Source organism: Microcaecilia unicolor, chromosome 13 (genome assembly GCF_901765095.1).
Source record: "Microcaecilia unicolor chromosome 13, aMicUni1.1, whole genome shotgun sequence".
Taxonomy (NCBI): Eukaryota; Metazoa; Chordata; class Amphibia; order Gymnophiona; family Siphonopidae; genus Microcaecilia; species Microcaecilia unicolor.
Window position 1 is genome coordinate 77,455,015 of NC_044043.1, and position 15,025 is coordinate 77,470,039.

Below are 15,025 nucleotides of genomic sequence, written 5' to 3' on the forward strand. Positions count from 1 at the left end.
GTAATGAAACACAATACACAGAAGGCGCTTCTGCTGTCCAATTTTACTGCCCCATTATGCTTCTTAATACTGTAAAGACTTATGACTAGATTTGTCCCTGGGGGGGGGGGGGGGGGGGGGGGGGGGGGGGGGGGGGGGTCAGTGTTGCTCAAAGGATACATGACATAATAAGACAGCACTGAACAGAGAAGTAACTGTAGGAAACTAGAGGCTCCAGCAGACCTTTTGCTGGATCGACGTTAAAAATTAGCCGAGGATGTTGTCCACAAGTAGTACAAACCGTACCAATCCTATTTTCGGCCCTTGTGGTCTCCAAAATTCACTTACATCGTGAGTCTGGATCAAATTTCCAGGTATCTTAGCCTGCAAAAATAAAGAGGAAATTGTGCATGCAGCTTCTTCGGCTAATTCTCTTTTCAAAACGTATGCATCCTTTTCGGTCTTAGGAGTCTGTTTAAAACTCCGCTGGGCTGCTTTCTAGATGCCTCTTGTGTTAACACTGTGAACTTGCTTAACATAACAGATGGATCTGATCGGAAATGTATTCTCTTTAACAACAATCAGCTAAACTTGTTCAAAGTAAAAAGGAGAAGAATTTAGAAAGTTGGTTATAATCTGTTTAAGCACTTAAGCTGAATAATAGTACCACTGATCCATGGCACAGTACATCCCAGAATATCAAAAGAATGATACAAGTAACATTTCTATTAGTCTAATTTTTTTTATCTGATACAGTGGCGATCCTAGGTAGGCTGCCACCCGGGGCAGATCGTCACTGCGCACCCCCCCCCCCCCCCCGGGTGCAGCGCCGTCCATCCTCCGAGGGTGCAGCACGACACCCCCCCCCCAGCGCATTAAGCCCCCCCCGGCGCAATGACACCCCCCCCTGGCACATCAAGCCCCCCCCCTCGGCACAATGACACCCCCCTCCCCGGCGCATCAAGCCCATCCCCCCCAGTGCAATGACACCCCCCCCTCCCTGGTGCATCAGCCCCCCCCCCCCGGGTGCATTCTTGGCTGCTGGAGGGTGCAGAGAGCAGCCGTGCGCCTGTTGGCTCCACTGGCTCCCTGCTCCCTCTGCCCCAGAACAGGAAGTAACCTGTTCCAGGGCTGAGGGAGCAGGGAACCAGCGGAGCCGACAGGCGCGCAGCTGCTCTCTGCACCCTCCAGCAGCGTGCACCTGGGGCGGACCGCCCCCACCGCTCCGCCCTTGCTACGCCACTGATCTGATACCTCTGGCATTATCTCTTCTCCTTTTGTGTTCTTATCCAAGAATCCCAATGACTCTTTATGGGCTCCTTTTACTAATCGGCGGTAAGCCCAATGCAGGTTTACTGCTCGCTATACAGGAAGTACCGCTGGGCTACTGCAGCAGCCCAGCGGTACGTCCCACCCCTAGTGTGCTGTCATTTCCAACGCTACAACTTCTCTAAAATCACTACTTACACCCACACAGGGGAGGTTCGGGCTTTGGAGCTATTTGGCTGGCGTGGAATGGGCATCCCCCCCAGCCATTCAAAATACTGCAGTTGAGCAGACCCAAGCCCAAAGTGGAGGGGCCCAGGCCCCCCATGCCACTGGGTCAGCCAGGCCCCCCCTTAAAGGCCAAGCCTGGGGAATCTTACCCCCCCCCCCTCACAGCAGGTCTGGTTACCTGTGAAAATGCCTTGTAACCCAGGGAGAGTCAGCGAGAGAGAGAGAGAGAGAGAGAGAGAGAGAAAGGACGATGGGTGCATTTCTCATGACCTGATGGATTTGAATTATATGCAAAAACTAGTTTTCCAGCCTCAGCACTGCCACAGTAGAGTTTAACTTTACCTTTCCTACGTTCAATTGTTGCTCTGAGTATCAGTTTCCAAGCTGTGATTCTACCATGCTGCACATCTAACAGGGTAGAAGAGGAAGCGGTGGAAGGAGGACCCTTCCAAAATGCCTACTGACGCCTCTATCTCCATGAAAACTCCAAGCCAAGAAAGTGGTGTTTCAAACCAAAATCAATGGCTCCCTTCTCTTCCTCTCTCCACCCCATCAAAAGGCCAATTGTGATCCACATGACGACTTGAATGAGTCCCGCCACATGAAATAAACAGGGAACAAGCTGTTTGTATAAGACTAAAATGTTAATTTAAGATGGGGCCTTGTCTGAACAAAGTTGGGAATACGAAGGGGGAGAGGAAAGGAAACGACAGACTTTCTGAAGCCTCTACTCCCCCTTCTGTAGGGTGGAGGAGAAGCAGAGACAATCCCGGTGCTTATCCAAGATGCTGGTCTCCTGGAAAATTCAGAGCGCAGCATCAATTGTTTTACTTGGCATCATGGTCAGGATGCCGCCTTGTAAACTTAATAATAACTGCCCTTTCTTTTAATTTATTTGACCTTGGCTAAGTCATTTTTTTTAGAAGTTTAGAACTTTTTTAAAAACTTTTTAACATACTGGCTGACTGCACAAAGAGCTAATTATGAATTTCTGCTACTTCTTTATGATGCCAAAAGGTTTCTAAAAGTGATTTTGATTCCTTTGGTGGAAAAAAAAAACACAGACATGTATGATTGAAAATTCAGATGTTAAGATTTAAATGTAATAACACTTCATCTGCTCTTATTTGTTTGCTTTGTAACAAGGGAGCAGAAGGTTTAAAAAAAAAACCTATTGAATCCTTGGCACAACATTTCAGGAAATAACAATGCCATTGTTTCTACATTTTGGGGGTTTTTAATGCCTCGATAAAAAGTTGCATTAAAAACTGAATGCATAGGTTTGAAAATGTCGAGAGAGAAAGAAAAGGGGTGAGGGCAGCTAGTTCCCCTATGCAAACTTATTTGTAATGACCTTTTGAATTTTGAAAGTCAAGTGAAATGTGCTACTACAGAGAGCATTATCGCTATCTATTTCAGAAGAGCATGTTTTTCGCTGTGAAGATTGTGATGAGCTGTTTCAGTCTAAGCTGGAGCTACGGCGGCACCAGAAATATGCCTGTGGCGCTGTGGACCCCCTCTACGAATCCCTGAGCAAGGAGATTAAACAAGAAGGGTTTGATGACGAGCAGGTGCACGAATGCAAGGATTGCGAGCGAATGTTTCCTAACAAATACAGGTAAAACAACAACCATTACACACTTTGGGGGGTAATTCTCTGTAGGTTGCTTAAAGTTAGCTGCTGGGATGGTGTGCGCTAAGCGTGAATTCTATAATCTGCGTGCAATTGCGTTAAAGAGTACTAGCATAAGTCCACAGTTGTGTGCCTAAATTTCGCTGTAAACGCCCGTTCTAGCTCAAAGGCTGGTGTAAAGCTTGTGCCACTATTCTTTAACCTGTGCACCTAAGAACACCCCTGACCCACCTATGCCTCTCCCAGGTCTATACCACCTTGTAGTTGTGCACTGTCTGCCCGATATCAATGCTATTTAACGGCCAGGAACTGGCAGATCCGTTTTTACAGGTGCGCTGAAAAATGGATCTGCGCGCGTCCAAAACAAGCACCTACACTTCCGCGGGCCATTTTTTCAGTGCACCTTAGTAAAAGGACCCCTATGTTCCTAGCAGTTAAAGATAGGGCTGCTATTTATTTATTTTATTTATTTTTTATTATATTTGTTGCATTTGTATCCCACATTTTCCCACCTATTTGCAGGCTCAATGTGGCTTACAGGGTACCGTGTCGGCATTCGCCAATTCCGGTATGAACAAATACAAGGTGATATTATGGTCGAATAAGGATCGTATATGATATATACATTGGTGATCTTAGAAGGGAAGAGTTTAGTATGTCCGTTATGTGCTTTGACTTCGTTGTGTTGCAGGTGTTCCGTCTTTATGTTGGGTCGGTGAGATATGCCTTTTTGAACCACTTAACCCAGCACTAAATATCCGCGCTAACCAGCTATATTGTGTGATTTAGCCGGTTGGCTGCTATGCTCTTAACTGCAAATATTCAGCGCAGATAACCAGCTGTCTCCCGCCGAATATTAGTGGTTAGTCGGCTAAACGCTATTTAACTAGCCAGGAGCCGTTCCTGACCAGATAAATAGTGCCGAAAATCGGGAGGAAAGTATCTGCAAAAAAAAAGAAGTATTTCTGGGGATACCTTTTGTTTAGGTAATGCTCTCCATGAAAGTGCATGCATGCTTTTGCTTTGAAAACGAATGCAAAGTCCAGAGGGTAGTTTGAAATTGCATACTTAAAGGGGAACGCTGTGCCATAAAATCCAAATTGCTAGGTGAATGTTGCCTGCTGAGACCAATGCCAAAACCTCTATGGTTCTACCATGTATGGAGTCTAGAGACTTCTACTGCTCCCAGTAATTATAATGTGTGACCTTTCTGTACCACCCAATACTTTCCAGAATTAGGAGGGTTCTCCTTACCAGTTTGGAAATGGTTAGGAGGAGGAGAAGCAGCACACTATCATCTCATCGTTGTACCGGGGAATCAAGAGCAGGAGAAAGCCTCTGGGAAAAGGCAAATAGAAGGCTTCCACTGATCCTGGATTAAGAGGACATCCCCAGGAGCTGAGAAAAGAAGGGCCAGAGTTCTGCAGGAAAGAAATATGCCTTCTGCCATGTCTGCATCCAATATCTAGAACCTACTAGGAGCTGGCTCAATAAGGGCCCGGTTTGAAGGGAAAGAAGTGCCTGCAGCCTGTGCCTGTGGCCTGCTCGCCTCCAAAAGAAGAAGATGTATAGAGCGGAGCTGAAAACAACTGAATATTGCTGCTCGCTGGATAACCCAGCCCAAAAGCATAAGGCTAATGTCTAGCCTTTTAGTTATCTTCTAGGGGTGCGCAGCCAGAAAATATTTGTTTCGTGTTGTTTCTAGGAATGGTGGTTTGTTTGTTTTTTTCATTCAGTTGTGACGGGAGCAATGTCATGAAGAGCGCATGCTCTTTTGGAAAGACCGTAAACTCTTTTTCAGAAAGAAGGCGTGCTCTTTCCTAAGCGTGCACGCACTGTTGGGAAAGAGTGTGTATTCTTCCTGAATATTGCCCACTCTTAGCAAATAGTGCACACTATTGATGGCACACAAAAGAGCCACACAAAATTGATTAGCCATACATTGAAAAAAATATATATGGATAGGCCAGTTATGCATTTGCTGGCAGCCACTGAACACAATGTTGGCTTTGAATGTTAGGCCCTTAATATTTTGCTGATTGTGAGATTGCTTACCTACTACTAATAATAATAATTTCTATAGCGCTACTAGACGTACGCAGTGCTGTACTCATTATATGCGGGTACTTTCTCTGTCCCTAGAGGGCTCTCAATCTAAGTTTTTGTACCATGGGATAAAGCTCCCTGTCTCTGCTGTTGCAACTAGAATTATTCACTGTATGCTACCATGGCAGGATAATGTCACACCTGTGAGAAATAACAAACTTGATGACTTCACTAATTCTAAGACACCACAAAATGGATGGCCCTAGGATCAGAAATTATTGTAAACCAGTAATTCTCAAACTAGTCCTCGGGACACACCCAGTCAGACAGATTTTCAGGATACCCACATTATATATGTTTGAGACAAATCTGCATGTACTATCTTGCATTGTATTCAAATTTATTTCATGCATGTTCATTGTGGATAGCCTAAAAACCTGACTGGCATTGTATGTCCCAAGGATTGGGCTGAGAACCCCTGATGTAAGCTAGTTTGTTTGGGTCTGAAGAGTACTGCCTACCTTGGATAGGGAGAATCTCTGTTCATGTCATAAGCACATAAGTATTGCCATACTGGGACAGACCGAAGGTCCATCAAGCCCAGCATCCTGTTTCCAACCGTGCCCAATCCAGGTTACAAGTACTTGGGAAGATCCCAGAACAATACAATACATTTTATGCTGCTTATTCTAAAAATAGGCAGTGGATTTTCCCCCAAGTTCATTTTAATAATGACTTATGAACTTTTCCTTTAGGAAGCCAACCAAACCTTTTTTAAACCCTGCTAAGCTAACCGCTTTTGCTACATTCGCTAGCAATGAAAGGGTCATTTAGAAAGGGACCGTTTGGAGTGTGCATTGTGTTCTTGCAGAACCTCATGGATGCTTGCCACAGAATCATCTAAGCAAAACATTACAGCAAAGAATGTTAGCACTGGACAAGGAAGCAATGATGACTCTATGATCATCGCCAACACCAGGAGGCAATATTACATCGGAGCATCAGCACCACTACAAAGGATGGAAGTGAAAGCGTCTTTTTTACCTTGAGAATCTTCTGGAAAAATAAAGGAAAACAGCATGTTAATCCCATGTACAAATTGAAAATAATGTTTTCTTGTAGATCATTAACAGTCAAAAATTCACAGTAGACCTCATTCCAATGACCTTTCTCTTCTACAGTAGCATCATAGAATAGTCTGTATAAAAAGATAACTTTCCTAGCATTAATTAACTTCCAGCATCTTCCAGTCACTGGTTTTCCCATTGTTTCTAACTCCTTTGTCCTCAGATTACGAACTGCTTCCCCTCCTGTTCTTAGTTCAAAATGAGCAGAGATGTTCGTTCTTTTCTAGGCAGAAACCCACAGTGTAAGAGATGAAATGTCAAAGAAAATGAAGCAAAATGCTGCTCTTATGCTGTCACGGTCCTGAATTGAAAGCCAGTTGCATATGACAGTTTTCGCACCAGAAATGTTGAACTCTGAGAGGTAGAACTGCGTGATAGTCTTTACAATACATGAACAATTCTCTACTTCACCAAAGTAAGCCGAGATGCCAACATGCTACCCATGAGGATAATTTTATACCAGGGCACCTATAAAATTTTGTTTACAGAGTTTATTTTATAAAGATGATATACACAAGTATGTGCGTTTCTATTTATTTTATTAATGTACTAGTAAAAAAAGGCCCGTTTCTGACACAAATGAAACGGGTGCTAGCAAGGTTTTCCTCGGAGTGTGTATGTTTGAGAGAGTGTATGTGAGAGTGACTGTGTGCGAGAGAGAGTGAATGTGCGAGTGTGTGTGTGTGTGTGTGTGAGAGAGAGAGTGAGTCTGGGTGCGAGTGTGTCTGTGTGAGAGAGAGAGTGTGTGTGTGAGAATGAGAGTGTGTGCAAGTGCGTGAATGTGATACAGTGTGAGACATAGTGTGTGAGAGACAGTGTGTGAGAGTGAGAGAGAGAAAGACATTGACTGTGAGAGAGAGAGAGTGTGTGTGTGATAGAGATACCCCCCCCCCCCCCTCTGGTGTCAGCCCCCCTCCCCCCCTCTCTCTGGTGTCTGAGCGTTACTGTGCAGGACACTGAGCTCTGGCTGTGCTTCAAGGAACTGACCAATCCTATTTAATAGAATGCATCTCCAACATTCTGAAGCCGAGAAACCTCGTGTGGTTGGTCACTTCTGCTTGTGACGAACCCGGAAGTACGTGATGTCAATTCAGGAGATGGATACAGAGAGCAGGAATGCCTCAGCCATGCAGTCAGCTTCAGAATGTTGGAGGTGCGTTTTATTATATAGGATATTTTGCCTAAAAACTAGGTGGATCACAAGAAAACATCCATAAAAATTTACAAATATCCATGTGAAACAATACACATCCAAAATAGACAACCTATATAACCTACCAATTCACCACATAAACAATCGCAATACATACACAAATAATGCAATCACGTTAACAATCTGCTCTTACAATAATGACCAGTAGTGCACAAATGCAATCTGCCCCAAAGCAGGTACAACTTTCTGTGTGTACCCTGTGCAGGCATGCATATGTTTTAAAAGATACATGGGCACCTTGGAACTCTGCCCGAATGCTGCTCCTAGGAATGCCTACACGCACTCAATGGAAAAGTATGCGTGCTGTGGTCAGTACACTATTTGTACGCACTGTTATAATCATGTTGTTTTATAACATCCATTTCCTGTGTGTAAAGTATGTTTTACATATGGAAAGTGCTTTATAAAATTACCCCATTGGGCCAGTTCTATAATTGGGCACCTGCATTGTGCTATTCTATGATGGAAGCGCGTATGTGCAAGGGGGCAACCATGTGGGAGGAGCATGGGAGGAATATAGGCATGTCTCTAGGTTATGCGTGTATCATATAAGTTACACCAGGGGCATAGCCAGATGGCCAATTTTGGGTGGACATGGAATTTGCTCCCCCCCCCCCCCCCCCCCCCCCCGGTCCCTCTTTGGTTTGCTCCTCTCTCCACCCCTCTCCACCCCTCTCTACCCACAAACCCCAAATATTAAATACTGAAGATTTCCTCCTCCTCCAGCAGCCAGCACTCTTCCAAACAGCAGCTGGTAGCACTTGCCTCAAACTGAGGCTGCTGCCAGCAGGCCGTGCATGCTCAGTGCTTTTGCATGTGCGAAAACTGAGCATGTGCAGAAGGGCTGAGCTCAGCGTCAGCTTAAGGCAAATGCTTCTGGCTGACATTTGGAAGACTGCTGGCTGCCCAAGGAGAGAAAATCTTCAGCTGGCAAAGTTTGGGGATCCCAACCAGCCACAGCAAGATTGTCACAATTCTGGGTGGGCCTGAGTCCAAAGTGGGTGGGCCCCGGCCCACTCAGGCCCACCTGTGGCTACGCCACTGAGTTACACACTTCACACGGCGCCCTTAGGCATCCATTTATACCAGCCACAGACCTGGCATAAGTGAATGCACTGATGCGGGTTTACTCTGTGTAAGCACTCTGCGCACTGCATCAGGGCACCCAAACGGAGGTGCCCACTTGAAGAACTGCCCCCATTTGTATAAGCAAACTTTTCTTTCATTATTCAATTTTAGTCCTTTCAGGCAAAAAATCCCAGAGTTGTTTCCTTCCCCCCCCCCCCCCCCCCCCCCCCACCTGTTAGAGCAGCCTGTGCCCAAATTGTTATTTCTATTTCACAATTATACAAAGCAAGCAATCTTGTGGGATTTTGTATTTATTTTGACCCAAAACCTAAACTTGGCTCCAACTCAAAAGGAGAAAATGACACAGAAAGTTACGTTCTTCAAGAACATCCGAGGTTGGTGTGTGAGTGCCGGACACTGGAATGACCTTCCAGTCTCATAGAACTGCAATAAATGGCAACTGCCGAACCCATGTAGGGCCTCAAAGGCACTCTGAAAAACAATCGAAGGTGATGATTGAATTGTCTTCGTTAGTGACCTTTTTTTAAATACATTTTGATTAAAGATCTTGAAGAAATTATCAGTTTTAATAACAAAATTTTTTCCAACAGAGAAGTAATTTCAGTGAGATCTTGTTCAACTTCTGTTGTCTCAAATATATATGTATATATTTTTTAATTTCAGATATTCTCAGATTACAATTCATGCATTTCTTTGAGCATACAACTTTAACTCTATCTCCAGATACTTAGGCTGAGATGTCAAATCAGATGTTGATGTACTTGACTATTTTCTTAATTGCCCTTACATGTCACAAGCCTTTTTGGCAGCGTGATCTTAAAGAGGTTTCTTCAGGATTAGGTTTTTCTGTAACTAGATCTCACTTCCCATTCCCTGCCCATCTGGAAGAAGTAGCATACACTGAGGGGTCCTTTTACAAAGGCTCGCTGAAAAGGTCTCGCGGTAGTGTAGGCGCGGGATTTGGGTGCACGGTGATCCATTTTTTTAGCGTGCCTGTAAAAAGGGCCTTTTTAAAAATTTTGCCGAAAATGGACGTGCGGCAAAACCAAAATTGCCACGCGTCCATTTTGGGTCTGACACCTTACCACCAGCCATTGACCTAGCGGTAAAGAATCTGGGCAATAATGACCTACACGCATCAAATGCCACTTGGCACGCATCCATTACGCGCACCCGGAAATAAAAAATATTTTTCAGACGCACGTATTGGACGCACGCCAAAAATGAAATTGCCGCAAGAGCCGTGCGGTAGTCGGGCAGTAACTCCATTTTGGCGCACGTTGGGCACGCGTAGACGCTTACGCGGCTTTAGTAAAAGGGCCCCTGAAACTGTTTTATTTCACACTAGTTTTTGCTTGTCACTCCTTTGTAAACGTAAGGTTTCCCCCCCCCTCACAGCTTGGAGCAGCACATGATCATTCACACTGAAGAGCGGGAATACAAGTGCGACCAGTGTCCCAAAGCTTTCAACTGGAAATCCAACTTGATCCGTCATCAGATGTCGCATGACAGCGGGAAACGATTTGAATGTGAAAACTGTGTGAAGGTAGGGGAACCCGCCACCTAACTACAACAGCTGCTTCAGATAAAAAGTTAACTTACATATCACAGCTCTGGATTCCTGTAACCAAAAGCGGGATTATAGCACGAGCAGTTCAGGGTATAAACGTGCATCAGGTGCAAAATGAAGTCACATTTTTGCAACCTCAGGTACAATTTTGCCACTGTCTGACAATTCCTTTTGAGTTGTCCGACTAGTTCTACCGCCTTCCCGTCTCCGGAAAAGGTTCCTACGAACCTTTTTCCGGATTCAGGAAGGCGGTAGAACTAGAGGACATGAATTGAGGTTGAAGGTGGGGCAGACTCAGGACTAATGTCAGGAAGTATTTTTTCACAAGGTGGATATGTGGAATGCCCTCCCGCGGGAGGTGGTGGAGATGAAAACGGTAATGGAATTCAAACATGCGTGGGATAAACACAAAGGAATCCTGTTTAGAAGGAATGGTTCTGTGGAATCTTAGCGGAGATTGGGTGGCGACGCTGGTAATTGGAAACAAAACGGGAGCTGGGCAGACTTCTACGGTCTACGCCCTGATCGTGACTGAATAGATAGGGATGGGCTGGAGTGTAAATTTTAAGGGGCTTCAACGTTAGCTTCAGAACTTAGTACAAGAACAATGCTGGGCAGACTTCTACGATCTGTGCCCTGAGAAAGGCAAGGACAAATCAAACTCGGGTACACATATAAAGTATCACATACCATGTAAAATGAGTTTATCTTGTTGGGAAGACTGGATGGACCGTTCAGGTCTTTATCTGTCGTCATTTACTATGTTACTCTTTGGGGTTCTACATGGAATATTGCTGGTAATTGGAATTCCGGAATCTTGTAACTCTTTAGGATTCCAGAATCTTCAGAACTTTTAGTACGAGAAGAGTGCTGGGCAGACTTCTACGGTCTGTGCCCTGAGAAAGGCAAGAACAAATCAAATTCGGGTATAGATATAAAGTATCGCATACCATGTAAAATGAGTTTATCTTGTTTGCAGGCTGGATGGACCGTACAGGTCTTTATCTGCTGTCATTTACTATGTTACTATGAGTTTAACATGTTTGATGGATGCCAATTGCTTAACATTTTGGACTAGGTTCAGTAAATGGCACCCAAATTTGGGCGCTAAAAAATTCTGCACAGAGCGCTATTCTATAAACAGCGCTCCCAAGTTGCATACCGTTTACAGCAGTGGTTCCCAAACCTGGTCCTAGAGGCACCCCAGCCAGTCAGCTTTTCAGGATATCCACAATGAATATTCTTGAGAGAGATTTGCATGCAGTGCGTCCACTGCATGCAAATCTCTCTCATGAATATTCATTGTTCCAATATCACTTGGCTAATACAATGTTTCTTTACCAAATTCAAAACAAAACAAACATTCCAAAATTACAATCTTTATTACAAACTAATGTTCTAACAGACTGTTTGATGTTCTCATGACATCCTACCCTCTCCACATTTTAACATACATAGTGCCCTAATGTCCTTCTCCAATCATAGTTGTTGATATCTGAACAGTTGTAAAATGTCCATTGGAAGTTCCACGTCAGTTATCTATTTCAAAAACTCTCTTGAAATTATGGCGTACCCCTAATCAGGAGCGCTGAACTTCCAAGCAATTATTCCGTTGTAAATCCTAATAGGCTTTGAAGAAGAACCACTGATCATTGGATGAAGTATAGCATATCAGACATCAACTCCATCAACCTATACTTTAAAAGTTCTTCTGGTCCCATATATCTTTTTTGGTCCCAACACTGGCCGTGTTTCCTTATGACTTCATCAGGAGACCTTATATTCAATAAGCTAATATTCATTGTGGATATACTAAAAGCCTGACTGGCTGAGGTGCCTCCAGTACCAGGTTTGGGAACCACTGGTTTATAGAATAGCGCTTACAGCCGATTTCCATGCCAAACTTTGGGCATGAGGATTTACAGCAACCGAAACCTGGCATAAATCCTGGCGTGCAAGTTAGGCGTGAATCCCCCGAATTCTATAATACTGTGTGCATCTGTAGTGAACACCCCTGACCTGCCCATACCCCTCCCATGGCCACACCCCCTTTGGAGTTACACGTGGACCTTTAATATAATAGGGCTTAGCAAGATGCACTGAAAATTCTAATTGGAACCAATTAACTGCAATAATTGGTTGTTAGTGCCCAAATATTGCTAGTAATCGGCTTGCTACTCAGATGTGTGCACATCTTGGGCGCCATATATAGAATCCGGGGGTTTCTGTGATAGGTTTAATAGTTTCAAATTTATAATGTACCCTTGATCTGTTGATTGCTCTTTGATCCAAATTGATCTAATTTTCCTCAGCACTATAATTGTGCAGCCTCTACAGATGGCAAAGTTAACGGATAGTCATTAAGCTAATAAATATGTAAATATCTTTGATCCATCTTTCTATTAATCAATCTTGCTCATAACCATCTCTCTCCTACCAGACTCTTCCCAGATTAATGTTCTCATAGGGCTTGGAAGACTACATACGGTGTAAGTCGGCTCTTGCAATACACCCACCCAGACAGCAAGTGTCACTGTAACGATCTAATCCCTTGCCATAAGTGCCAGGAAAAGCAGTGAAACTCCACTCCCTCACCAAAATACACTTAATTTGGTAACTAATAATTATTAAAAAAAATAACTTACATGGATTTAATTGGTTCCAAAAATATAGTAGCACGCATTGTAATGGGCCTGAAATTGTTTGATCATGAGGGGCATAATCGAAAGGGGCGCCCAGGTTTTCCTGAGGACGTCCTCACAGGACATCCCAGCGAAGGGATATGGAAGCCCGTATTATCAAAACAAGATGGGCGTCCATCGATAATACGGTCGGGGACGCACAAATCGCAAAATTTAGGTCAACCTTAGAGATGGTCGTCCTTAGAGATGGCCGCCCTTGGTTTTCACCGATAATGGACTCCAAAAACACCCATCTCAAAAACGGCCAAATCCAAGCCATTTGGTCGTGGGAGGAGCCAGCATTTGTAGTGCACTGGTCCCCCTCACATGCCAGGACACCAACCGGGCACCCTAGGGGGCACTGCAGTGGACTTCAGAAATTGCTCCCAGGTGCATAGCTCCCTTACCTTGGGTGCTGAGCCCCCCAAGCCCCCCCAAAACCCACTCCCCATGACTGTACAACACTACCATGGCCCTAAAGGGTGAAGGGGGCACCTACATGTGGGTACAGTGGGCTTCTGGTGGGTTTTGAAGGGCTCACTTTTATCACCACGTGTAACAGGTAGGGGGGGATGGGCCTGGGTCCGCCTGCCTGAAGTGCACTGCACTCACTAAAACTGCTCCAGGAACCTGCATACTGCTGTCAGGGAGCTGGGTATGACATTTGAGGCTGGCATAGAGGCTGGCAAAAAAAATAATTAAAAAACCTTTTTAGGGTGGGAGGGGGTTAGTGACCACTGTGGGAGTAAAGAGAGGTCAGCCCCGATTCCCTCCGGTGGTCATCTGGTCAGTTCGGGCATCTTTTTGAAGCTTGGTCGTAAAAGAAAATGGACTAAGTAAAGTCACCCAAGTGCTCGTCAGAGACTCCCTTCTTTTTTCCATTATCGGTCAAGGACACCCATGTGTTAGGCACGCCCCAGTCCAGCCTTCGCAATGCTTCCGACATGCCCCCGTGAACTTTGATTGTCCCCGCAATGGAAAGCAGTTGAGGACGCCCAAAATCGGCTTTCGATTATGCCGATTTGGGCGACCCGGGAAGAAGGACGCCCATCTCCCGATTTGTGTCGAAAGATGGGCGCCCTTCTCTTTTGAAAATAAGCCTGCATGTGTCTTCAGCATTTAAAAAACTCCACTGGACTCCCAAATCTCCTTTAAAATCTTTACATTAGTGCATAAAACTCTCTTGCAAGGCAGGCCCAAATATTTCAAGGAAATTCTGCAATTCTGTATATCAGCTAGAGCCTTATGGTCTTTTCAGTACAAACTTTTGAATAAGCTAATATTATCAGAGGCAAAATACATTATAGCAAAAAAAAAAAAAAAGCAATCCTTGTGGAATGATGTGATCAATTCATGCTTATTTACAATTCAGGAAGTGTTTGTTGGAGAAACACACATTAGGGCCAAAGAGTATGCTTAAAATCTATTTCTCTTCCACTTTCTTCCTTCCTCTATGCTCAGTAGTAGCTTTCAAAGACAGAAAAAGTCATTTTCCTTCAACATAGTAACATAGTAAATCACGGCAGATAAAGACCTGAACAGTCCATCCAGTCTGCCCAACATTCAAGACTCAAGACTCGCCAGTAATCCACCCCATCTTCTTGGGGTCTCCTAAACTTGTGTGAAATCAGAAGGGGTCCATATTCAAATGAGCTTGTATGTTTAGTATCATACAAATGTACTCTTACAGGGGACTCCCCCCCTTCCCCCACCACACACATGAGTGTGTGCACACACACATAGCACATACACTCTGAGATCATCTTCAGAACATACAAAATCTACGCCTCCTGATGTTAGTTCTAGAGGGCGTCTTTCACTTTCTTTTAGTCCTCTGCTTGTAGAGCAATCCAGAATCTCTACAGTTCAAACCTAGTGTGGTAGTCAGCACAGAGGAGTGGGCAAAACCTCTATCTTCACACATGCACATCATGAAGGACCAATGGCAAAGAAAGAGCTACATTTTGAGGGGGGAGGGGGCAGCAGCAGCTTAAAGTGCTACAGTTGTCTGTCAGCTTCCTCCTGGTGCTAGGTAAACCTGAGGAAAAAGTAGAGGGGACCAGACTAGCCCGCTAAGGACGCAAATTAAAGCTTGAAGAAGATCCTTCACAAGACAAAAACTACTGGCATAAGTAGAGCTCAAAAAAATATACATTGCCTCTCACAGAAATCCAAAGCAAATCCCACAAA

The 15,025-nt window shown here is 44.5% G+C and overlaps 1 protein-coding gene across 3 annotated transcripts in view; it reads left to right on the forward strand.

The window, feature by feature from the left end:
- Positions 1 to 15,025, forward strand: part of PRDM16 (PR/SET domain 16) — an 895,576-nt gene that overhangs the window by 791,794 nt on the left and 88,757 nt on the right. For all 3 annotated transcript variants that reach the window (XM_030222585.1, XM_030222586.1, XM_030222587.1), the window contains 2 exons: positions 2,896 to 3,094; positions 9,983 to 10,130. In XM_030222585.1, the coding sequence (XP_030078445.1) occupies positions 2,896 to 3,094; positions 9,983 to 10,130 (347 nt within the window). The remainder of the gene's footprint in view (positions 1 to 2,895; positions 3,095 to 9,982; positions 10,131 to 15,025) is intronic.